This window comes from Oncorhynchus mykiss, chromosome 2, assembly GCF_057628025.1.
Source record: "Oncorhynchus mykiss isolate SJ-2025 chromosome 2, ASM5762802v1, whole genome shotgun sequence".
Classification (NCBI taxonomy): domain Eukaryota; kingdom Metazoa; phylum Chordata; class Actinopteri; order Salmoniformes; family Salmonidae; genus Oncorhynchus; species Oncorhynchus mykiss.
Window position 1 is genome coordinate 65,408,281 of NC_143023.1, and position 26,910 is coordinate 65,435,190.

Genomic DNA, 26,910 nt, shown 5'->3' on the forward strand with positions numbered 1-26,910 from the left:
ATTACAAATGGGTTAAAGCTAACTTAACATGACGTGGAGCCTCATTTATCAACTGTGCGTACCTGCAAATTATACCCCAAAACATGTGCGCGCCAGTTTTCATGCAAAAGTTGGCATTTATAAAAACTGAACTTGCCGTGAGAATCACCTTCCCGCAAACTTAGACCATGCATACGCAGTTTCTAGTGGTTAAAGTATTGCATTGCAACCAGACAAGTAGCCTAGTATTTTGTGCAAATGGGGGATATGATGGACATAATAAGAAGATGGAATCATTTGCTGTTAGTTTATTTTTGCATTCTAAAATATACTGAACAAAAAGATAAACGCAACATTTAAAGTGTTGGTCCCACGCTTCATGAGCCATATAAAAGATCCCAGACATTTTCCATACAAACTAAAAGCTTATTTCTCTCAAATGTTGTACACAAATTTGTTTACATTCCCGTTAGTGGGCATTTCTCCTTTGCCAAGATAATCCATCCAACTGACCGGTGTGGCATATCAAGAAGCTGATTAAACAGCATGATTGTTACACAGGTGCACCTTGTGCTGAGGACAATAAGAGGCCACTCTAAAATGTGCAGTTCTTTCACACAACACAATACCACAGATGTCTCAGGTTTTTAGGGAGCGTGCAATTGGGATGCTGACTACAGAATGTCCACCAGAGCTGTTGCCAGAGAACTGAATGTTCATTCCTCTACCATAAGCCAACGTCATTTGAGAGAATTTGGCAGTATGTCCAAACAGCCTCACAACCGCAGACCACATGTAAGCACACCAGCCCAGGATCTCCGCATCTGGCTTCTCACCTGCAGTATCGTCTGAGACCAGCCACCACAACAGCTGATGAAACTGAGGAGTATTTCCATCTGTAATAAAGCCTTTTTGTGGGGGAAAAATAATTATGATTGGCTGGGCCTAGCTCCACAGTGGGTGGTCCTGGCTCCCAAGTGGGTGGGCCACCCATTGCTGCGCCAGCACCCAGTCATGTGAAATCCATATATTAGGGTCTGATGAATTTATTTCATTTGACTAATTTCCTTCTATGAACTGTAATTCAGTATAATCGTTGACATTTTGGCATGTTGCGTTTATATTCTTGTTCAGTATAATTAGAAATAGGCCTCTATTTGCTAGGCTATAATTTATTTAAACCCATGATCATTGCATAATAAATTCATCACCTTTTCTGTGATGGTTTCATACTCACGGGGTAGCCTATATGCCTACATCTAGGACACCATTCGTCCCATCTCTCGTTTAACTGAACCCACTTCACAGTAATATTTCGCTGTATGCCATCCGATCCAGAGCGCAGTTGTTTAACGGTGGAATAGACGAATGTAGGTAGGCTACTTCCTTAGCTTAAGTCTGAATACTCTAATATCATACTTCGCGAGTAGGCAATATTTCATTTATAAACATAATAGCCTACATATTATTTCCATACCATTGCAGAATAAATTCATCACATTTTCTGGCTATGGGTGCATATTCCCGAAGTAGCCATTGCCTCAACAAATCACCATATGTATCTCTCTTTTAATTGGGCCAATTAGATAGGCTATTATTTCAAGTATTTTGCTCCCTGCATCAGAAAGGAATCGTGGATTAAAACATACAGTAGAATTTGACAGGTGAACAGACAATTTCTATGTTTCGTTGAAGTGTGTATGGCTAGCACTAAGTAGACAATGTTTCAGCATTCGCGGGCAGTGCAGCATATATGTTCGAGAAAAAGTACATGCCAACATTAGGCCCTATTAAATTCAAACGATCGATGTACAGGTCCACAGCAATTTGCAATTGTTTTTGTATTTCAGAAACGTTTTGTCTGTCAGATAGCCTAGGCCTACTGCAAATGTCACTGCAAGTGTCATATTCTGCCATCAACTCCAAAAACACTCGATCAAGTTAGCCATTGCTATTTCCTTTAGAAACGACTTTGGCCTAATTCCAATACGTCCAAAGTATACAGCAAATAATGGTGTTATTGTCGCTATAAAAAGGCGAATGGTGGGTGTTTTATAGGCCGTTTTAATGCTCGTTCACGCGCGCAGTTTACGAAGGGGTTTGATTTATAACTGGAAACTAACTTTGGGACAACAGCGGGAGTCTTGGTTGGACTCCCTGAAATGTCCATCGTTCTGGTGGTTGGCACAACATGTGAAAGTACTCGCAATGTTCAGTGTTTCACTGCATACTGTCATAAACAAATCAGACACCCCAAGTTCCCAGCTACTATCTAATCAACGCAACATTATCCCACCCCTGGTTAGCGACTATTGGCATATAAAGCTCAACCTAACATATAACGGCCAATTAATTTCCAGCAATATTGCCCTGTCTTGTCTGTGTTGCGCGCGTTTGTCTATCACGCTGTGTGTAGCCAGTTGATGTGATAACCGTCTTGTGGGTTGACATTAATACTTTCCCCAAAACCGTCAATTAAATGTTATCCGCAGAATAGGCTTACCTGGCAGAAGTATATCACGAGTATGTATATCATTTGTATGTATTATTTGTTATTTGCTAACTTTGCCATGAAATGAGCAGCAGCAGTACAGAACCATTTCCAGACCAGCACACTCCTCATTTGCTAGATGCGTAATTAAAGGGCCAGATGCACAATTAAAGTAGAATTACTTCCAGACCTTTAAAAAAATGGTCTTCAGATGTGATTTAATCATTGACATTGACTCAGAACATCAAATTTCGTTGTTTCTCTATAAACAATTGCAATTTTGAGAGTACATTAAAACAATCTAAAACCAGGAAAAATAAAACTCAGAAAACAACTTGAGAAAATATAAAAACAGAATTTGAGGGAAAAAATATTATTTTATAGGGCCCCACTCAGAGTTGTTTATTAACCATTATTTTACCAGGTATATTGACAAAAGAACATGCACTACTTTCTCTTGTACACCAAGGACCTGGGAAGAGTTGAGGGGGAGAGGAGAAGAGAAGAATGTGCTTATTTGAATGCTATAAAAAAAAAGAGTAACTCATGACATGTTTTAAAAAAAAGTTCATTTTTTTAAGTAGCTCTCATGTTAGAATAGGTTGGAGAACCCAGCTCCAGGAACTTTACTTACCAGACGTAAAGTGAATTGTGTCAAATAAACATCAGAATCCAAATTTTGTCCAAACCGCACCATATTCCTGCGAAATTAGACAGCGGGCTGCCATTAGACCTTCATGCGAGACTTCCTACCACAAAATCTAACACTGTTTACACAGCAGGAATATGGTGTGGTTTGAACAAAAGTTGTATTCAGATGTTTATTTGATAGCGAGTGACACATTTCACTTTACTTCTGGTAAGTAGAGTTTCTAGAGACTATACATATGGTTTTCTTTACAGGAAACGTAATGTTTTGGTGAAGCCAGCTAAATTGTGTTAGGATTATTTTCCGTCACCACCCACCAGAACGATGCACAACTCAGGGAGTGCAACCAATATAAAGACTGTGTCTCACAATGTTGTGTCCCAAAGCTAACTGGAAACATGCATATATTTTTGTACGTGCGCAATCTTTTCAGAAATGCCGCACGCAGATATTTAGTGTAGAACGGTTATATAAATGAGGCCCCTGAGCTACAAGGGGGCAATCAGGCTAATAACTAGGTCCACTCCGCAAAGCATATTATGAAAAATAGCTTTTACTCTAGCAAAATATTCATAATAACCTTAAAGAATCACAATCAATGATTAAATCACTTATTGAAATAAAACACAAAATAAAAATACATGTGTAAGAATAAAATTTGACCAAAAACAAAGGTATGTGGTGATATGGAAAAGCAGATTTTGAGAGCAAGCCAAAACATATTTGGTCTTGAAAGGAATCCACCCCCCCCCCCCCATCCCAAGCTCCCCATTTCAACTTCAACTGGATCCTCCCATAGTCCAGTCTTATTTTGTTCCTCACACTAGGGGGAGAGAAAAAGGCAGAATGGCCGCTGTTTGCTCTACACAGTTCTTCAGGTCTAGTCCACTGCTTTCCTCTCATATACAGACGTGCCGCATATGGAAATTCACCACATACTCAGCGTTGGTCCTCTGTACTGAGATGGCGAACGGCTCAAAGGGGTGGAATGTGAAGGCCACCAGCCGCCGGACGGCATGGTTAATGGGCCGGCCCAGCAGGCCTGCCTGGATCTTGAACTTCAGCAATCCAGAGTCTCGAGCATAAAATCTACAGAGTTAATAAGAAAAACACAGTCTAAGCTTTTTCAAATGCAAGGGATACAATGAGATTTCTATACTTACCCAGTCAGATGAAATAGTGGAAACCATTTTTATGTCTCTGCGTGCAGTCTAAATTAAGTGAGAGATAGTCTTGCGAGCCAATGCTACCTAGCATTAGCGCAATGACAAAGTCTACAGGTATGCTAGATTAAGCATTGGAGAATCCCAAAAATGCAGTCAACACAATAGATTCGTTTTTTTTTCAGTAACAAGCAAGATATCTTAGTTCTTAGATATTTTCATATTTTTGCATATGCTAGTGTACCTTTAAACTTCCAGTCATTGCGCTAATGCTAGTTAGCATTGGCTAGCGAAACTACCCAACTTTCTTCATACTGCACGCAGAGACAAAAAGGGTATCCACGAGTTCATCCAACTCTGTATAAGTAGAAGGGTTTAATTGCCAGAATCTCGCAGTATCTAAAAAAAAAAAGTCTGTATCTAAGAACACACAGGTATACCAAAAGTTGTCATATAATGTATGAGTTATTGTAGTTTACATTTCCAAACAAATGTAATACTTCCAATAACAAGAGAGTTTACCATAAAACTTCCATTAAACATTAAGTGCCCGGCCTCTTATAATGTCTGGGCATCGTTTCACAGTTTAGCTAATAATAACAATGAATGCTCGTCTTTAATACACGCCTGGTCAAAAAAGTGGAATTACGCATTCACTCATTTTGCCAGTCTGCTCCGGTGGAATCCAAGAGAATCTCTATCTCGCTCTGAATGACTGATATCTTCAACACACACACACAAGCAAATAAACACCTGTTCTATTAATTGACCATTTTAGGGTAGAATTGATTGATTAAATGTAATATCTACCAGGGCAAAACACACACATGTTTACTTGACAGACAAACACATTTTAGAAATCAGCATTATCTTGCCAATGTTACCGGATGGGGTGGTCTCCACATGTTTTGGGCCGCTCCATCACAGATACCCACTTGTCGTCGTAGCTGAACAGGGAAAGATCCAGGTAGGGGCTGCTGCTGTAGGACTGAGCACTAATGGGCAGCTGTCCCAGCAGCCTCCTCACCGCCTCAGTGTGACCGCCATACTTTGCATTAACTATGGTGTCTTTGAACCTGACCAGGAGGGATAAACAGTAGGAATTCACATTGTCAATGGAACAAAAAAAGGTGTAATTTCATAGTCACTTAGCAGAACAATTCGAAGGAATACTTTTTAGATGCTAATTCCTCTAAATCGGTTCAATTTACTAGCCTTTGGATTGTGCCACACAGTATGGAGTTATTTTCATGTTAGCCCTCTGGTAAGCCTCCCTCCCCGACCAACAATACCTTCTCTGAACCTGCCGTGCAAAGTTGTTGCTGGAGGCTGAGCAGGGGAACTGAACAGCTTCGCTGTGGAGTGAAGCGTTCCGAAACAGGTCACAGAAGTTCTCAAACAGCTCCAGAAGTTTGTCAGAAGTGTTCTCAAAGACCGCCAACACCTCTGTCGACACCATGTTGTACACCACAAAGAATGAGGGCTGAGAGAAGAGCAGGCAGATATGAAGTTAGGAATTAAAAGGATATGCACTTTCGCATTAGCAAGAAATCATATTTGAAATATAGCTGCACTCGGAGACAGAATCGATATTTCAAATCAGAATCCGTTTTCTACGCAATAGAGACTGAGCATGAGCCCCGACCTACAGTATAAGAGGAAGGTGGAATCCTATTAACCCGGCTCAGACGCTCGTCGTATGTGGCAGGGCTTGCAGATAGAGGATTACAAAGGGATACCCAGCCATGAGTTGCCCAGCGATGCAGAACTCCCAAACGAGCCAAATGCCTTTTATACTCGCTTCGAGGAATATAACATTGCCTTGCGTGCAAGCCCAGGTTTGTCCGGATAACTATGTCAACCAGCTCTCCATGGCCAATGTGAGCAAAACGCTTAAACAGATTAACAATCACAGACGGAATACCAGGGTGCGTTCACAAAGCATGCACAGACCAGCCGGCAAGTGCCTTCAGAGACATTTTCAATCTCTCCTTGTCCCAGTCTGCAATCCCAACATGTTTCAAACTGACCACCATTGTCCCAGTTTCCCAAGTACTCCAAGGTAACCTTCCTAAATGACCATCGCCCTGTAGTACTCACATCTGTGATTATGAATTGCTTTGAAAAGCTGGTCATGACACACATCAACACCATCATCCCAGACACCCTAGAACCACTCCAATTTGCATACCGCCCCAACAGACCCACAGATGATGCAATCTCAATTGCACTTCAAACTGCCCCTCTCCCACCTGGACAAGAGGGGAAATAACTATGTGAGAATGCTGTTCATAGACTACAGCTCAGCATTCAACACCATAGTCCCATCCAAGCTCTGGGACTGAACCACTCCCTCTGCAACTGGATCCTGGGACCTTATTAATCAATATTGTGTAGAAGCATAGGCCAACCACAGCTGCAACCCTATCCAGTCATGTGAAGTCTTAGAATAGCTTCTACACAATATTGATTAATAAGGTCCCAGGGCATAGGTCAACCCACTTGGGAGCCCGGCCCAGCCACGGGGGAGCCCAGCCCAGCCAATCAGAATGAGTTTTTCCCCACAAAAGGGCTTTATTACAGAAATACTCCTCAGTCTCATCAGCTGTCAGGGTGATGAGCAAAACTGCACATTTTAAAGTGGCCTTTTATTGTCCCCAGCACAAGGTGCACCTGTGTAATGATCATGCTGTTTAATCAGCTTCTTGTTATGCCACACCTGTCAGGTGGACGGATTACTAACAGAGATGTAAACAAATTTGTGCACAACATTTGAGAGAAGTAAGCTTTTTGCACGTATTAAACATTTCTGGGATCTTTTATTTCAGCTCATGCAACACTTTACATGTTGCCTTTATATTTTTGTTCAGTGTATATATGGTCAAAATCATCCCTTTAATCCGTACCTTTAAATACAGACTGAAATAGGAGGTGCTAGTGTCAGAGATTGAGTACAACCAAAAGGTTTTATTTGGCTAGCTCAGTTGTGGCTTATCTCAGTATTTTATAGTATATCAACAATGGTTTCACTTTCACTATACTTTATATGGATTATCCTTTCAAATGACCTATACTTTATATGGATTATCCTTTCAAATGACCTATACTTTATATGGATTATCCTTTCAAATGACCTATACTTTATATGGATTATCCTTTCAAATGACCTATGCTTTATATGGATTATCCTTTCAAATGACCTATGCTTTATATGGATTATCCTAACAAATGCACTGATGTGGTCAAATTGGCGTTTTTTTTAAACCTTTATTTAACTAAGCAAGTCAGTTAAGAACAAATTCTTATTTTCAATGACGGCCTAGGAACAGTGGGTTCAGGGGCAGAACGACAGATTTGTACCTTGTCAGCTCGGGGATTTGAACTTGCAACCTTTCAGTTACTAGTCCAACACTCTAACCCTGCCGCCCCGATGTCAATGGCATGTCAAGATATGTTGCATGAATTCATAAAGGGAATACAATGAAATTGGAAAATTATTGAATGATTACTCACAATTTCACACATATTTTCCCCACTCTTGACAAGCAGTTCCTTTTCCACCACTTGGCACTGTGCGTGCGCATGGTCAAGGCTGTACGTAAATTTACACACACTCAAGCCAACGTTCATATTGATAAATCTCACACTTTGCATGGAAATGATCCCACAAATGGTTTTCGCACAGATTTGTGCCTACCCATGATTGATAAATGAGGCTCCCTTGATTTCCAGACGGGCCGGCACCAGGTGGTGAGGGTAGGCAGACAACACCTCCGCCACTCTGACCCTCAACACGGGGGCCCCCTCAGGGGTGTGTGCTTAGTAATCAAGTTTGCTGAAGACACGACTGTAGTAGGACTGATCACCGACAGCGAGGAGTTAGCCTACAGGGAGGTCGTCAGAAACTTAGCAGTGTGATGCCAGGAAAACAACCTCTCCCTAAACATGAGTAAGACCAAGGAGCTGATCGTGGACTATAGGAGAAAGAGGGGAGAGTACGCCCACATCGACGGGGCTGTTGTGGACTGGGTAGAGAGTGTCAAGCAATGTTCACCGAGCGCACATTTGAGTGTTTTGAAGATTCACGTTTACTGTGAACACAGGCTGTGCCCGCTTTAAGTTACAGTTTTACTGTGAACACAGGCTGTACCCGCTTTAAGTTACAGTTTTACTGTGAACACAGGCTGTACCCACTTTAAGTTACAGTTTTACTGTGAACACAGGCTGTGCCCGCTTTAAGTTACAGTTTTACTGTGAACACAGGCTGTACCCGCTTTAAGTTACAGTTTTACTGTGAACACAGGCTGTACCCGCTTTAAGTTACAGTTTTACTGTGAACACAGGCTGTACCCGCTTTAAGTTACAGTTTTACTGTGAACACAGGCTGTACCCGCTTTAAGTTACAGTTTTACTGTGAACACAGGCTGTACCCGCTTTAAGTTATAGTTTTACTGTGAACACAGGCTGTACCCGCTTTAAGTTACAGTTTTACTGTGAACACAGGCTGTACCCGCTTTAAGTTACAGTTTTATTGTGAACACAGGCTGTACCCGCTTTAAGTTATAGTTTTACTGTGAACACAGGCTGTACCCGCTTTAAGTTACAGTTTTACTGTGAACACAGGCTGTACCCGCTTTAAGTTACAGTTTTATAAGTGGCCAAGTAGGCTACTGTGGCAATTTGATCATCATGTAGGCCTACCATAGTGGCCTACCATCAAAAACAATGGAGAAAATGTATCCCATTTCATTTTAACATGGAAATAGCTGTTCTATCAATGAGTAGGACTACATTCCATGAGACTTGTGAAAAAAACATGCAGGGCTTGACATTAACCTGCTTATCCACTTGTCCTTTAGACAAGGAGGTGACTGAAAATGGTGTTGTTTGATGCAAGACACCACTTTACAAAATAAAATGTATTATTATTCCCATACCATTATTACAGAAAATCAGACACATTATGCTCCCCTCTGGCTACTTAGTTTATTCAAGCCTGTCTCAAAAAACAACACTGCCCCCTTAACACATAAAAAAAGCTCTTTACCTGACTCACTTTTCAAAGAAATGTGCACACATTTCATGCTCTTGTAGGAAGCAATCACTCTCCTATTGCTGACAACAAATGATCTATAACTGAGCTAATAACTCACTAACTAGCAAAGGATATGAACAAAATGTGCACACGTGGCTACATGCAGCTGTCGCTTTGATCTCAAAACAAGCACATCTACTCACGACCACAGCTGTAAAGACAGTCCAGATCAAAGTAAATGGCACAGATCCATATATGGTAATGGTCTATTTGCATATAGGCCTACTGCAGCTCTGATTGGTTATGCTGCACTGGTCTATGTAGAGTACGGTCTGAGTAGTGTGTGTCAATGCAATAGAATCCTATTCCGACGTGTTCTGCCTACAACAGCCAGGTGGCTAAATAATCAATTAATGGTACCTGAACTATCAGCACTGACCCTACGCACACTCACTAGACTATATATACACACTCACTAGACTATACATACACACACACTATATACACACTCACTAGACTATATATACACACACTATACACACTCACTAGAGTATATATACACAATACATACACACTCACTAGACTATATATACACACTACATATACACTCACTAGACTATATATACACACTCACTAAACCATATATATATATATATATATATATATATATATATATATACACTCACTAGACTATATATACACACTACATACACACTCACTAGACTATATATACACACTACATACACACTCACTAGACTATATATACACACTACATATACACTCACTAGACTATATTTACACACTCACTAAACCATATATATATATACATATATATATATATATATATACATATATATACACATATATATACACATATATATATATATATATATACACACACACTCACTAGACTATATATACACACTACATACACACTCACTAGACTATATATACACACGCACTAGACTATATATACACACGCACTAGACTATATACAGTGGGGAGAACAAGTATTTGATACACTGCCGATTTTGCAGGTTTTCCTACTTACAAAGCATGTAGAGGTCTGTCATTTTTATCATAGGTACACTTCAACTGTGAGAGATGGAATCTAAAACAAAAATCCAGAAAATCACATTGTATGATTTTTAAGTAAATAATTTGCATTTTATTGCATGTTGTTCTCCCCACTGTATACACACTCACTAGACTATATATACACACTACATACACACTCACTAGACTATATACACACACTCACTAAACCATATATATATATATATATATATATATATATATATATATATATATATATATATATATATATATATATATATATATATATATATATATACACACACACACACTCACTAGACTATATATATACACACTATATACTGTATACACACTCTCTAGACTATATATACACATACTATATATACACACTCACTACACTGCTCAAAAAATAAAAGGAATACTAAAATAACACATCCTAGATCTGAATGAATGAAATATTCTTATTAAATACTTTTTCTTTACATAGTTGAATGTGCTGACAACAAAATCACACAAAAATTATCAATGGAAATCAAATTTATCAACCCATGGAGGTCTGGATTTGGAGTCACACTCAAAATAAAGTGGAAAACCACACTACAGGCTGATCCAACTTTGATGTAATGTCCTTAAAACAAGTCAAAATGAGGCTCAGTAGTGTGTGTGGCCTCCACGTGCCTGTATGACCTCCCTACACTGCCTGGGCATGCTCCTGATGAGGTGGCGGATGGTCTCCTGAGGGATCTCCTCCCAGACCTGTACAGTCTGTGGTGCAACGTGGCGTTGGTGGATGGAGCGAGACATGATGTCCCAGATGTGCTCAATTGGAATTGGATTCAGGTCTGGGGAACGGGCGGGCCAGTCCATAGCATCAATGCCTTCCTCTTGCAGGAACTGCTGACACACTCCAGCCACATGAGGTCTAGCATTGTCTTGCATTAGGAGGGGCCAACCGCCAACCCAGGGCCAACCGCACCAGCATATGGTCTCACAAGGGGTCTGAGGATCTCATCTCGGTACCTAATGGCAGTCAGGCTACCTCTGGCGAGCACATGGAGGGCTGTGCGGCCCCCCAAAGAAATGCCACCCCACACCATGACTGACCCACCGCCAAACCGGTCATGCTGGAGGATGTTGCAGGCAGCAGAACGTTCTCCACGGCGTCTCCAGACTCTGTCACGTCTGTCACATGTGCTTAGTGTGAACCTGCTTTAATCTGTGAAGAGCACAGGGCGCCAGTGGCGAATTTGCCAATCTTGGTGTTCTCTGGCAAATGCCAATGAGTTGTTGCCCTCCTACGGCCTCCTCCACGTCTCCTGATGTACTGGCCTGTCTCCTGGTAGCGCTTCCATGCTCTGGACACTACGCTGACAGACACAGCAAACCTTCTTGCCACAGCTCGCATTGATGTTCCATCCTGGATGAGCTGCACTACCTGAGCCACTTGTGTGGGTTGTAAACTCATGCTACCACTAGAGTGAAAGCACCGCCAGCATTCAAAAGTGACCAAAACATCAGCCAGGAAGCATAGGAACTGAGAAGTGGTCTGTGGTCACCACCTGCAGAACCACTCTTTTATTGGGGGTGTCCTGCTAATTGCCTATAATTTCCACCTGTTGTCTATTCCATTTGCACAGCAGCATGTGAAATGTATTGTCAATCAGTGTTGCTTCCTAAGTGGACAGTTTGATTTCACAGAACTGTGATTGACTTGGAGTTACATTGTGTTGTTTAAGTGTTCCCTTTAATTTTTGAGCAGTGTATGATGTCACACTCACTAGACTATATATACACACACACACACACTCACTAGACTATATATACACACTCACTAGACTATATATACACACTCACTAGACTATATATACACACTATATATTAGAGGTCGACCGATTAATCGGAATGGCCGATTTCAAGTTTTCATACCAATCAGAAATTGGTATATTTGGGCGCCGATTTGCCGAATTTTTTAAATACATTTTTATACCTTTATTTAACAAGACAAGTCAGTTAAGAACACATTCTTATTTTCAATGACATCCTAGGAAGGGTGGGGTAACTGCCTCGTTCAGGGGCAGAACGACAGATTTTCACCTTGTCGGCTCGGGGGATCCAATCTTGCAACCTTACAGTTAACTATTCCAACGCAATATAACGACCTTCCTCTCTCTCGTTGCACTCCACAAGGAGACTGACTGCCTGTTACACGAATGCAGTAAGCCAAGGTAAGTTGCTAGCTAGCTGTGGCAAAGAAGGGGGTTGAGTGATAAATGGCAGATGTGAGAGCAGAACTAATAAACGGGCTCTGCCCAATCACTAAAATGGCCACCCGATCAGAAATACAGATCGCAAAATGGCCGACTGACAAAACTACAAGTCCCAGAAGCAAGGGGAACCCTCAGAAGGTGGAACCGACCCACAGATAAAGGGTCAAGAAAAACCAGGAAGAGAGAGAGGGCTGGAAGGATCTATGAACCATAGAGAAAGAGACAATAGATATTGGCTGGATTTACCGTGAATGAGCTGGACTGTTTTGGACTTACCTGTTGGCGTTTGGACCTGGACCTACCGAGAACCCAATTCGTGTACCAAACCCTGCTATCCTTGTCCTTGCCTACGGCCTGGGTGGACCAGGACAGAGAAACAAACACACAGGTACTGTCCTGTTCGAAAGAACTTACATTCTGGGGTGAATTGGTGACAGTTTCCCACCTAATTTGTGACAAACGCTCATAACCTTGAAGAGGTTTGCCACACGTGGTGGAGAATGCGGGCAATGGACTAACCATACCGCTGGTTAGGTAGAAGAAAAATGTTCAGTTAGCACTCCAAAGGGGAATCAGTTTTTTTTTGTGGCTTTGTTTTGTTAGGACAGTTTCTCAGGAAAATGAGTATGGAGGGAGCCATACAGGCCCTGTTACAAGCAGAGGCCACCCAACAAGAGGCAACTAGAGCTAAAAAAAAAAGCTAATCAGGATGTAATGCGAATGTCTCAGGACACATTACAGGTCCAGCACCACACCAACCAGCTGCTCAGAGAAGAACAAGAGAGAAACACCCGGGAGTTAAGAGAAGACCTAAAGGCCAAATAGGCCAAATTGGGGCTCAATTACCAGCTGCAAATACCCAGATGCGGGCCAATAATTTTCTTTAAAAAATGACAGCACAGGATGATGTGGAAGCATATCTTACCACCTTCGAAAGGACGGCAGAGAGGGAGAAGTTGCCGAAAGAAGAATGGGCAGGGCTTCTGGCACCATACCTGGTAGGGGACGCTCAAAAAGTGTATTTCGACCTGGAGTTGAAAGATGTACAGGATTACGATAAACTAAAGGGAGAGCTTCTGACTAGACTGGGAGTGACCGATACGGTAAGAGCACACCGCTTCCACCCGTGGTCCGACCGACCTGGACAACCTCCCCAAACACAGATGTTCGACTTGATTCACCTGGCACGGAAATGGTTGCGACCGGAGACCCGTTCCTCCGCCGAGATCGTCGAGACCATCGTACTCAACCAGTTTCAGTGAGGTCTACCCCAAGAAGTGCGACGATGGGTTGGCCAGAACGAGGTACTTTCCGCCGACCATCTCGTGGGCCTGGTTGAACGGTATTGTACGGCAGGAACAGCTGAGCAGGCACAGGAGGAAAGATTCCCATTCCCCAGGCCTGGGCGAACCAGCGGACAGGGTAAGACTGTCCCAACAGGTGGAGGGGGAAGAGAGCAGTGTGGGGCCATGAGGAAAGAATCAGAATCGGCCCGAGACACTAAGGAAAAAAACGGAAACCAGGACCGGGGGTCGAGGGGGTCTCCCCCCCGAACCCCTATTATCTGTTACAATTGTAATCGACCAGGACATATTGCAGCCTACTGCCCTATTAAAGAAGAGCCAATGCAATGTAACCTCGGTGAAAAAGATGATGATATATGGTATGCATGTCCTGTTGTAACCACTGTACTTGAAAGATCAAGAAACAAACATATGTGAAGGTTGAAGGGAAAGAGGTTGAAGCACTGCTGGATTCTGGCAGTATGCTAACCCTGGTCGTTGCAAACCTAGTGCCAACTTATAAACTGGATGCAAGTCAGGATATCAGTGTTACATGCATTCATGGGGATACCCGTATGTACCCCACAGCCTTAGTGAGCATACAAACAGAGGACGGCCTGCTGGATTATGAGGTTGGCGTGGTCCCAAAGATGCCATAGGATGTAATATTGGGTAGATACTTTCCTAACTTTGCGAAGTTAGGCCAAAAGAATGACATATTTGAGAAGCCAACAACCCTGACCAAGCAGGAAGAAGCATGGGGTCTTCAACCAAAGCCAAGAAAAGAGGTCTCCCAGGGGCCAACCTCACAGGTGCTAGGAGGGGAGGATGAGGATGAAGTGGCAAACCTCGTTGATAACGAACAGCCCGGTACTAGTGGGGCTGGGGTCGATCTGAATCCAGAGGACGACGATCTAGAGCCAGCAGACCTGGCAGGGTCCTTGACTAATTTCGGGACAGACCAAAACCAGGATCCAACCCTGCAGCAAGCCAAAGCAGAAGTGCAGGTCGTAGATGGTATTCCCATAAATGATGGGATGATGCCTAATAGTTTTCCCCACTTCATTATGAATAAGGGTTTGGTGTACAGAGTATCAAAAATAGGGGTTGATGTGGTTGAACAGTTGTTGGTCCCCACACGGTACCAGAGGACAGTACTGGATCTAGCTCACGGGCACATTCTGGGTGGACACCTTGGTATCGATAAAACCCGAGACCGGATTGTAAGGAGGTTTTACTGGCCAGGAATTCAGGCTGAAGTGGCTCGGCATTGTGGTGAGTGCCCGGAGTGCCAGTTAACAGCTCCCCGACCAGCTGTTAGAAGCCCGTTAGTGCCACTCCCCATAATCTAAACGCCATTTGAGAGGATAGCAATGGATATAGTGGGCCCACTACCCAAATCTGCCAGAGGGCACCAATACATTCTGGTCATTCTAGATTATGCCACTCGCTACCCAGAAGCCATTCCCCTTCGGACGATGGCTTACAAAAATATCGCCAAGGAATTAGTGCTCTTGTTCACCAGGGTAGGGGTTCCAAAGGAGATCCTTACTGACCAGGGGACCCCCTTTATGTCCCACCTTATGGCAGACCTTTGTAATTTGTGGCAGGTGAAACAGTTGAGGACATCGGTTTACCATCCTCAGACGGACGGGCTGGTTGAGAGATTCAACAGGACCCTGAAGTCAATGCTCAGGAAGGTAATCAATAAGGATGGGAAAAACTGGGATTGCATGTTGCCGTATCTGATGTTTGCCATTATAGAGGTTTCTCAAGCCTCGCTGGGGTTTTCTCCCTTTGAGCTGGTATATGGGAGGCACCCCCGGGGAATCTTAGACATCACCTGGGAAACCTGGGAGCACCAATCCACCCGTATACTAGTGTCATAGAGCACGTCACGGCAATGCAAGACAGGATAGCCACAGTCATGCCCATCGTCCGAGAGCACATGAGCCAAGCACAAGAGCACAATTATAACCGGCAGGCTACCCTGAGGGAATTTTAACCGGGAGATAAGGTGTTAGTGCTGATCCCCATGGTAGAGTGCAAACTACTAGCCTCATGGAAAGGACAATATGAAGTACTGGAGAGAATAGGAGAGGTTAATTATCGGATCCGACAGCCAGGTCGACGGCCCCAGGAACAGATCGATCACATAAACCTGTTAAAAGCATGGAGAGAGAAACACTAATGGTCACATACCCCACACACACTCAGGAGACAGCCGAAGTAAATATTTCACCTACTCTGTCCCCAGCACAAGTACAGGAAGTAAAGACCCTGATCGAGAAAAACAGAGATGTGTTTTCAGAGGTACACGGCCGACCTGAGGTTACGGCTCATGATATCGTTTCCCTACCAGGGAGAAAAGTGAGCATGAGGCCATATCGGGTACCCAAGGCTCGACAGGCCGCGATTAGAGCAGAGACAGAGAAAATGTTGACAGCTGGAGTGATCGAGGAGTCACATAGTGAGAGGTCTAGCCCAATTGTGATGGTCTCCAAGCCCGATGGGTCTTTGCGGTTCTGTTACGACTTTCGGAAGGTAAATGAAATCTCCAAGTTTGATGCCTACCACATGCCCCTAGTAGATGAACTACTGGAGAAAATTGGTAAAGCTCGGTATATTACGACCCTGGACCTGACAAAAGGGTACTGGCAAATTCTTCTGACCCCCAGGGCCAAAGAAAAGACAGCCTTCGCAACCCCTGACGGTTTGTTTCAATACACCGTCATGCCATTCGGCTTACACGGGGCCCCAGACACCTTTCAACGGCTCATGAACAACCGCACCAAGCATACGCCGCAGCTTATTTAGATGACGTGGGGATCTACAGCCCAGATTGGGAATCCCACTTACCCTGGATACGGTGTTAGACGCCCTTAGAAAGGCAGGGCTTATGGCAAACCCTGCCAAGTGTTATGTGGGGTTAGAGGAAACAGAGTATTTGGGATATGCCGTGGGAAGAGGGTTAATCAAACCCCAACGTAAGAAGGTGGAGGAATTTAGAGGATGGCCGAAACCAGTAAATAATAAGCAGGTTCGAGCCTTTCTAGGGCTGACCGGTTACTACCGGAAGTTCATCCCAAGTTATGCCACAGTGGACGCCCCACTCACCGACATGACTAGAGCCAGAGGGCCAAACATGGTCAAATGGGATGAAAGGGCCACCAAAGCATTTAGGACATTACAGGAGACTCTCTGCTGTAATCCAGTGCTGGTGGTACCAGACTTTGAGAGAGAGTTTGTGCTTCAGACGAATACCTCAGAGGTTGGCGTGGGAGCAGTGCTATCCCAAGAGGTAGAAGGGGTGGAACACCCCATCCTGTTTTTAAGCAGGAAGCTGGAACCTTGGGAAACCAACTACGCAGTCGTTGAGAAAGAGGCGCTGGCAGTAAAGTGGGCTCTAGAAAGCCTGAAATACTACCTGCTGGGGCGCCACTTCACCCTCATCAGTGACCATGCCCCACTCACCTGGATGCATAGGGTTAAAGAGAAGAACGCTTGGGTGATGCGGTAGTTTTTGAGTCTCCAACCGTTTTACTTTGACTTGAAACACAGGAAAATAAGTATTTGGTCACCTACAAACAAGCAAGATTTCTGGCTCTCACAGAGAGGGTATATAACAAAGTATTGAGATAAACTTTTGTTATTGACCAAATACTTATTTTCCACCATAATTTGCAAATAAATTCATTAAAAATCATACAATGTGATTTTCTGGATTTTTTTCTCATTTTGTCTGTCATAGTTGAAGTGTACCTATGATGAAAATGACAGGCCTCTCTCATCTTTTTAAGTGGGAGAACTTGCACAATTGGTGGCAGACTAAATACTTTTTTGCCCCACTGTATATACACACTCACCAGAATATATACACACTCACTAGACTATATATGCACACGAAATATACACTCACTAGACTATATATACACACACTCACTAGACTATATACACACACTATATACACACTCACTAGACTATATACACACAATCACTAGACTATACAGTGCCTTGCGAAAGTATTCGGCCCCCTTGAACTTTGCGACCTTTTACCACATTTCAGGCTTCAAACATAAAGATATAAAACTGTATTTTTTTGTGAAGAATCAACAACAAGTGGGACACAATCATGAAGTGGAACGACATTTATTGGATATTTCAAACTTTTTTAACAAATCAAAAACTGAAAAATTGAGCGTGCAAAATTATTCAGCCCCCTTAAGTTAATACTTTGTAGCGCCACCTTTTGCTGCGATTACAGCTGTAAGTCGCTTGGGGTATGTCTCTATCAGTTTTGCACATCGAGAGACTGACATTTTTTCCCATTCCTCCTTGCAAAACAGCTCGAGCTCAGTGAGGTTGGATGGAGAGCATTTGTGAACAGCAGTTTTCAGTTCTTTCCACAGATTCTCGATTGGATTCAGGTCTGGACTTTGACTTGGCCATTCTAACACCTGGATATGTTTATTTTTGAACCATTCCATTGTAGATTTTGCTTTATGTTTTGGATCATTGTCTTGTTGGAAGACAAATCTCCGTCCCAGTCTCAGGTCTTTTGCAGACTCCATCAGGTTTTCTTCCAGAATGGTCCTGTATTTTGCTCCATCCATCTTCCCATCAATTTTAACCATCTTCCCTGTCCCTGCTGAAGAAAAGCAGGCCCAAACCATGATGCTGCCACCACCATGTTTGACAGTGGGGATGGTGTGTTCAGCTGTGTTGCTTTTACGCCAAACATAACGTTTTGCATTGTTGCCAAAAAGTTCAATTTTGGTTTCATCTGACCAGAGCACCTTCTTCCACATGTTTGGTGTGTCTCCCAGGTGGCTTGTGGCAAACTTTAAACAACACTTTTTATGGATATCTTTAAGAAATGGCTTTCTTCTTGCCACTCTTCCATAAAGGCCAGATTTGTGCAATATACGACTGATTGTTGTCCTATGGACAGAGTCTCCCACCTCAGCTGTAGATCTCTGCAGTTCATCCAGAGTGATCATGGGCCTCTTGGCTGCATCTCTGATCAGTCTTCTCCTTGTATGAGCTGAAAGTTTAGAGGGACGGCCAGGTCTTGGTAGATTTGCAGTGGTCTGATACTCCTTCCATTTCAATATTATCGCTTGCACAGTGCTCCTTGGGATGTTTAAAGCTTGGGAAATCTTTTTGTATCCAAATCCGGCTTTAAACTTCTTCACAGTATCTCGGACCTGCCTGGTGTGTTCCTTGTTCTTCATGATGCTCTCTGCGCTTTTGACGGACCTCTGAGACTATCACAGTGCAGGTGCATTTATACGGAGACTTGATTACACACAGGTGGATTGTATTTATCATTATTAGTCATTTAGGTCAACATTGGATCATTCAGAGATCCTCACTGAACTTCTGGAGAGAGTTTGCTGCACTGAAAGTAAAGGGGCTGAATAATTTTGCACGCCCAATTTTTCAGTTTTTGATTTGTTAAAAAAGTTTGAAATATCCAATAAATGTCGTTCCACTTCATGATTGTGTCCCACTTGTTGTTGATCCTTCACAGAAGTTTTATATCAGTTTTATATCTTTATGTTTGAAGCCTGAAATGTGGCAAAAGGTCGCAAAGTTCAAGGGGGCCGAATACTTTCGCAAGGCACTGTATATACACACTCACTAGACTATATATACACATACCATGAACACACTCCTTCACACACTACATTGACATAACACAAATGCATACCGACAACACACACATCACACACACTTTTACACTCATAATTTGCTGCTGCTCTGCTGTTCTTTATTTTACTCTCATCTATCCTGATGCCTAGTCACTTTACCCTGCCTTCATGTACATATCTACCTCATATCTACCTCTACCTTGTACTTCTGCTTATTAATATGGTACTGGTACTTCCTGTATATAGCTCCATTCTTGTGTTTTTATTTTACTCTTCTTGTGTTCGTTTTTTCCCCCTCTGAATCGTTGGGAAGGACTCGTAAGCAAGCCTTTCACAGTAAAGTCTACACCAGTTGTATTAGGCATGTGACAAATAACATTTGCAACCGGAAGGTTGCAAGTTCAAACCCCCGAGCTGACAAGGTACAAATCTGCCGTTCTGCCCCTGAACAGGCAGTTAACCCACTGTTCCTAGGCCGTCATTGAAAATAAGAATTTGTTCTTAACTGACTTGCCTAGTTAAATAAAGGTAAAATAAAAGTAACATTTGATTTTGTTACTAATCAACAGTCCATTTATGTAGGATATAGAAGAACTAATTCAATCAATTGCAGACAGTGGATTTCCAGATAGAGGAAACAGTGTAAAGCACTACCATTATACAGGTGGGACAGGCCCCCCTGCCTAGCTCTGTTATCTCCTGCCTAGCTCTGTTATCCCCTGCCTAGCTCTGTTATCCCCTGCCTAGCTCTGTTATCCCCTGCCAAAAATAATTTGGTTGCAAATTACCACTAGAGATCCTTAATTAAGTGTACCTGGGAGGGGTCAGTGACTCGCAGGGTGACCACATCCTCGCTGGTGTATTTAATGAAGAGGTGGTGCTCATCCAGCAGCTGCATCTTCCACATCCTCAGTTGTCTCAGCTGGTCAAAGAACTGGAAGAAGCGTCGCTTGGCGGTGGCGCTGCCGTCCTTCTCGGCCCGTCTCCACAGGTAGACTAGTAGTCTGTGCTTCAGGGAGTTGATGGTCTTCTCCTTGTAGAGGCGGGAGAAGCCTGGCTGGCCCTCGGCCCGGGCCTCAGTGTACACCGCCGACAGAGTCAGGAGGTCGTCCTCGTAGCAGAAACGACCGATGGTCCGCACGTCCAGAAACAACCCCTCTGATGTCACCTACAGGATGACATCAGAACTATAAAAACATTCATTTAATTTCAGAAAAACATTCAATCAAGATGGTTTAACGTTGTAATCTCACTACCAGGTAAGCATAGGGTACAGAGGATGAGGCAGGCTGAGATTATACACCTGAAAGACATGGATTGTCTGCTGCTGAACAGAAAGAACAGCCAGTATGTTACGGTAGAGGTAGAGTCCCTGGTTGTGCGAGAGGATGATCTTGTCACATCTAAAAGACCTGGTGTCACAAAGCCGGCCAGTGTGCAAGTCAATGACGTGCAGTGAGTAGTCCTCCAGAGGAGAGCGGGGGTTGGGAGTCACAGACTCGTTGTTGCGGTACACCTCAAAGAAGTGTGGAGAGGGCTCCTCGGGCACGTAGACCGCTGAGCCCACGATCACATAGCGACAGTCATCAGTGAACAGGCTGCACTCTCGGTTCAGGTGCTCTCCATTGGAGGCCACGTTAGTGACGTGCAGGAGGGAAAAGAAGCGCTCAAAGAGGCGGCCGCGGATGTTGAGGGAGCGCTGGTCATTGCCGTTGGCCAGGGTCTCCCCATCCTGCCCCAGCAGCAGATCCTCCGCTGCATGGCAGCCCTGGTACTCATAGATCTCCAAGGAGGTCTGGTCAGAGGAGAAGGCTATGAAGCAGCGTCCATCTGGGGAGAACTTGCGTAGGAAGCAAGGAGGCTTCTCTACATTTACCACAGTGAAGTTTGGGAAAAGGTTCTGGTGGAAGCAGCGCCCGCGGTACCAGTGGGCTGCAGCCCGGCCAGAGAAGGTCCGCCGCCGCTCCAGTCGATGGACCACATTCTGGTTCTGGATGCGCCTGGGTTTCAGAGTCGGGGAATCATCTTCCATTGTTTGATTGTTGCCAACTCCCACCAACTGGTAGCTACATCACAAATCTCTCTGTATGGCAACTAGTTAAAGAAGTAATACAAGACAATTAAATCAATACACAATTAATTTGAAAGTGCAACAGCTTATCAGCATTGTCATATCACACAGGTCATTTCTAGAATAGGTTTCCATTGCAAATCATCTTGTTTTGGTGCAAAATGTTTTGCAATAGTGTCCGACTAATGAATACACCCCTGGGCTGCCCTTAGTTCGATTTAACGCTACGTTTCGTGACAGTTTGTAGTACTGAATGACACATTTCCCCCAAACAGCGTGCACTGTTTTTTAACAGCCTTTGAAGTACATTTGCTCCCATTTGGTGGATGTGGCAAGATGTGGTCATTTGAAATTGCTAAACTCCTGGTCCTTCTGTATAGAACCATTTCTGTTTAATTAAACTTTGAATATCGTTCTGTCGTACTGAACGCACCCCAGATGTAATGTTGTTCACTAGCTACAGATTGTATGCCTGATAATGTGATATAACCAAATATTTGTGGTGTCCATTATTGGCTGTTACAGGAAAGCCCCATACAAACCACCGCCATAGATTTTTATAACTAACCTGTTCTTGGCGATACTTTTTTCACCGAATCGAGAATGAAGTATCTTAGAAATGTCCGTTTCCAATTGCAGGTGGTTCTACAAAAACCATAGACAATTCAGAAAGATATTAAATCCAGGTTTTTATTGGGTGAGATATGTCTCTTGTATGTGTGTAGATATTTATTTTGGTCGCATTGTGACGAGCAGACATTTACTTCTACACATGGCTGTGACGCATAGAAACGACTACACCCTAGTTCCTGCAAAGATGCTGGGAAATGCTCTAGATGTGCAGCAGCTAAGATGGCGAGGAACCGCCTTGCACGGTACAAGACATAGATTTAATATCTTGAGTTATCGCTGTTTTTTTTTTTAAAGCTATCGCGGCCATTTATAATAATAATTTGGTGGGTGCTTATATTTATCCAACTACACATGTACAAGTGTGTATTATACACGTGTGAATTGGAAATGTGTTTTTGCATATCCCAACTCTCCTTGAGACACCCTTGGAGTGGGGTCACAGCCAGGGTCTGCCATTGTCAATGGCAACTTTGGAGCAATTAGGGTGTAGGGAATTGCTCAAGGACACATCGACAAATGTATCACATTGTCAGTGAGGAGATTCGAACTAGGAACCTTTTGGTTACTGGCCTAACATTCTAACACGCTAGGCTACCTGAGACCCAGTAATGGTCACCAAAAATATTTGGTTATATCACATTATCTAGCGTACAATCTGTAGCTAGTCATTCACTAGCCCAAAACGAACTCCGACTGGGAAAATCGTTTTGATCCAACTCGACTTTCCAACCTGAAGTCTGTCTTCATGATTTTGATCTGGTTTTTTTCCGAGTTCCCAGTTGTGTTGAACGCGTCAGTAGAAGGTGTGTATTTCATGCCGAACCCCGACCTTGAGATGCCTCTACATCACGATTTCAATGGTAGAGTTGAACCACTAGGGGTAGAAAGAGCTAGGTTTACTCCTGAAATAACAAAAATATATAACTTTTCCAAAACGAACTGTCCAAAATAATGACCCGAATTTACGTGTTTCACTATAACCAAACCTAAAACATCTCGTGTTTGATTAAAAACGTTTTGAAATGCATAGTTATAAATATAATGACTAGAACGGACGAATCATTTATTTGAATGGGTAAACCCGTTCAATTCATTATATTTCTTTGCATTTAATCCTACCCGTTGGGCGAAACGTTACATACAAACTAACGTTAACTAAACAGTCAGAACTTGCTCGCTTGTGTTCGGGAAGCTAAACATTATTTTATTTGGAGTCATAGGCCGTTACAGAGCCAGCGGAGTTCATTTTCTAACAACAACGTTACTCACCTGTTGCTTGCTGTGAATTTGTCAAGCCAGTAACGTTATGCTATCTAGCCACAAAAACGATCAGATTATCAAATGCGGGAATAACGTTTGTTAGTTAGTCTTGGGGCAGGCAATAAAATGCGATTATGTGTTAAGCTTGGAACATTTGTTCTGAACAGGAATCGTGTTTTCTCAACACTGCTTCATGTTGTTAGCATTAGATAGATAACAAGCGAAGAGAGAGCCACAAACAGCAAGAGATGCATCCTCTACGGTGGAACTGTTCCTCAATTCTCACAGCGCCACGGCAAACTCAGGGTGAAAATAGTATCGCATCACGCAGACGCCACACTTGACCAAAGGGGAGACTCAAAGGAAACTGACCTGCACAACGACTAATCAAAATCCAAAACGTACTTTATCCCTAACCTTAACTAAACACTTAACCCTGACCCTAACCTAATATTCACCAATTCTGAAATTAAATATGGGTTTGCAGGTCAGGTGTCTGTATTAAAAATACGAACTGGTAGTAAGCCTGTAGCTATTTCATGAAACAACCTCACTCAGATATTCCTGATTAATTATGTTTAGGAGTTTTCCTTGCCATGTGACCTGATCAATGACCTGATCAAAGTTTTTCTTGGTCTTGGTGCATTCCTGTCCATACTAGTAGGTCAAATCTTCTGAACCCATTATAAAGTAGTGTACAGGGAGAAATTAATTATTAAATTGTCCACGAAGCCCAAAAATGTTCTTAAGACTCCAATATTGGACAGAAAAAGCAGAATGAAGGACAACAGAAGAAGGCCCTCATGCCTTGCCTTGAGAGCATGATAATGGACCTATGTGTAATTATCCTTAACCCACGTGCCTCGTAGATTACAAGTCGTTAATTTCCATTAAGAGTGTGTGGTGAACACAGAAAGATAGTGCTAAAAACAGTGTCAAGAAAAATGAAATGGTCCACTTTTCAAAGTACTGCAGTTTTTACCATGTAATGCGATGTAGGCCTTCTGTGGTATTTTTTTGAATAGCCAATAATAATAGCTGGTGCTCTACTACTCAGAGGGGATGTGTGTAGCCCATCAATAACTTCTTCAGGGAGAGTATCCTCTCCCACACTTTTCTTTTGAGTTTTTGTTTATCAACTCATTCATTTCTAATATCCCATACCCCTTTCACCTCAGCTTTTAGCTGCTGTTTGCAAAGTATGATTTGGGTTGAGAAAAGGACATGGCAGAAGGGGTATTCAAACGCTCTTGGGCGACTCTGAAGGAATACAGGGATAGAGCATACATATGTAGGATCTTAATTTGAGCCAGTTTGCTACAGCAGGAAAATTATCCTGCAACAAACGGAAATGTGAATTATTATGAGGATTATAATTAATGGCCATTTTTGTAGGGATTGATACGTTTGTTGTTAGAGCAAATAAAGACTGTAATTGGAAATTACAAACTTTATAAGCCTTTTTAAAACTCAAATACACTACGCGTTTGCATTTCCTGCTGGGCAGAAAAATTCCTATCAACAAAAGACTGATCAAATTAAGATCCTACATCTGTAGAGCCATTTGCTTCCTTCATACACTTCACAGACACATGTAGGCTGTAATTCTGTGAGCGGACTAGGATAAGGAGGAGAGACCTCAAGCGACCATTTCAGAGACTTGTGTTTACCAGCTAATGGAAAATAATCATATATAAAATAAATGTAGACCTGTAGACGCATATAGTAGGCTAGTACTTTTGAAGGAAAATTACATGTGTTGATAGTTAATAATTGTACATTTCTTGTGTCAATTATTCCCTCTAAATAACATATTTGCACAATTCCTCTTGAAGCTGAAATAGCAGTTTGAAAAGGTTGCTCTTAGTACAAAGAACAGGCAGACATGCATTGTTTTACCATTTCTGTATGCCTATGTCACTAAAAGGTTGTATTTGACATTTTGGAAAAGCTTTTAACTTTACGAGGCACAGTAAATTCACCGGCATTATAGAATGCTTTCTGCGTAACTCTACCCACCTGAACTTTTCAAGTCTTTGTGAATTTCTGCTTTTCAGAGAAGTTACGGCGTCCTCATATGTTAATTTCAATGCATCAGCTTTCAGTAGTTTAACATGCAAAGAAATTAAGTAAAAGAGAATGTTACAAACTACATCAGTTACTTGGCATGCACACAGACAATCAGTTCAAATAGTGCAACTCTCTATTAATTTCATATAGGAGAGCATTACTTGGTTTTCAAAGGAAACACATTTTGTTGGGTGTCTGTCATTATTGGACGATCATTAATAATATGGAATGGAAAGCCTGCAGAATTTTCTTATGGAACAATTTGGTGTCGGGATAGTTGATAGTATTAATTGTTACATACTATTATCTATTTACAATAGTTACAGTATTTGATTATTTGGAATACAGTTATAAAATATGTATAATGAAATGGAATTCCAAATGTAATTTGTATGTGGTCACGTGTCCATGACATTTTAATATTTCTGAATTTCATTTCACCTACTTACAAAAGTACTTTCAGAACCTGCAGCTTCAATTTAACATTTTGTGTTTGATTGATTCGTGAATGAAACTGCATCACAGGACATATTTATATTTCTGAATGTTTTTCTGAACCCCATTTCCCGGCTGAACATGGTGTTTAGCCCCCCAAGCTCCATCCCTGTTCTCGTATAATGGGGAACCCTGCCGCTCAACATTCCACATTTTCAATTTTCTTCAAGTATGGCATGATTTTAAAGGCTGGTTTACCACAGAAATCTCTCAATGATGAATTAATAATGTATTCAAAGTAAAGAGGAAGAGAAGGAGCACAGCCATAGAGGATGTAGTCATGCCTTACTTGGCACATTTATATGTGTGTTTGTGATTAGTATCGTGTGTTTGCTCATATGATTCATGCTGTAATTAAGCAATTTGACCCGAGGGGGTGTGGTATATGGCCAATATTCCACGCTAAGGGCTGTTTTTATGCATGACGCAACGCAGAGTGTCTGGATACAGCCCTTAGCTGTGGTATATTGGCCATATACCTCAAACCCGGAGGTGCCATATTGCTATTAGAAATTGGTTACCAATGTAATTAGAACAGTAAAAATAAATGTTTTGTCATACCTGTGGTATATGGTCTTTCAGCCAATCAGCATTCAGGGCTCGAACCACCCAGTTTCTAATCTCAAACATGAAACTCTTTAGAGTGCTATTATATCCATTTAAAAGACTTTCCTGTTTTTTTTATAGTTATACTTCTATCATTGATTTTCACTTTTACATCTTCCTATTATTACGCTTTTAAGAAGCACATAAGGACTGTTTGCAGTGAAGAACACTGTTGTGGCGAATGCCAATAGTTTTCTA

At 42.4% G+C, this 26,910-nt stretch overlaps 1 protein-coding gene across 4 annotated transcripts; it reads right to left on the reverse strand.

Moving 5' to 3' along the window:
- Window positions 1-272: 272 nt before the first annotated feature.
- Window positions 273-23,818, reverse strand: det1 (DET1 partner of COP1 E3 ubiquitin ligase). Of its 4 annotated transcripts, none has more exons than XM_021568384.3 (7): window positions 23,551-23,818; window positions 23,012-23,155; window positions 20,881-21,671; window positions 20,392-20,745; window positions 5,575-5,765; window positions 5,167-5,358; window positions 273-4,208 (listed from the first exon to the last, which is right to left on the reverse strand). In XM_021568384.3, the coding sequence occupies exons 3-7, from the start codon at window positions 21,607-21,609 to the stop codon at window positions 4,019-4,021; spliced, it is 1,656 nt and encodes a 551-aa protein (XP_021424059.1). In that variant the 5' UTR covers window positions 21,610-21,671; window positions 23,012-23,155; window positions 23,551-23,818; the 3' UTR covers window positions 273-4,018. The 4 variants fall into 4 exon arrangements, with proteins under 4 accessions (XP_021424059.1, XP_090061072.1, XP_021424079.1 ...); XM_090204946.1 differs by having other exon boundaries at window positions 23,012-23,183; window positions 23,551-23,763; XM_021568404.3 differs by lacking the exon at window positions 23,012-23,155 and having other exon boundaries at window positions 23,551-23,775.
- Between the last annotated feature and the right edge of the window lie 3,092 nt (window positions 23,819-26,910).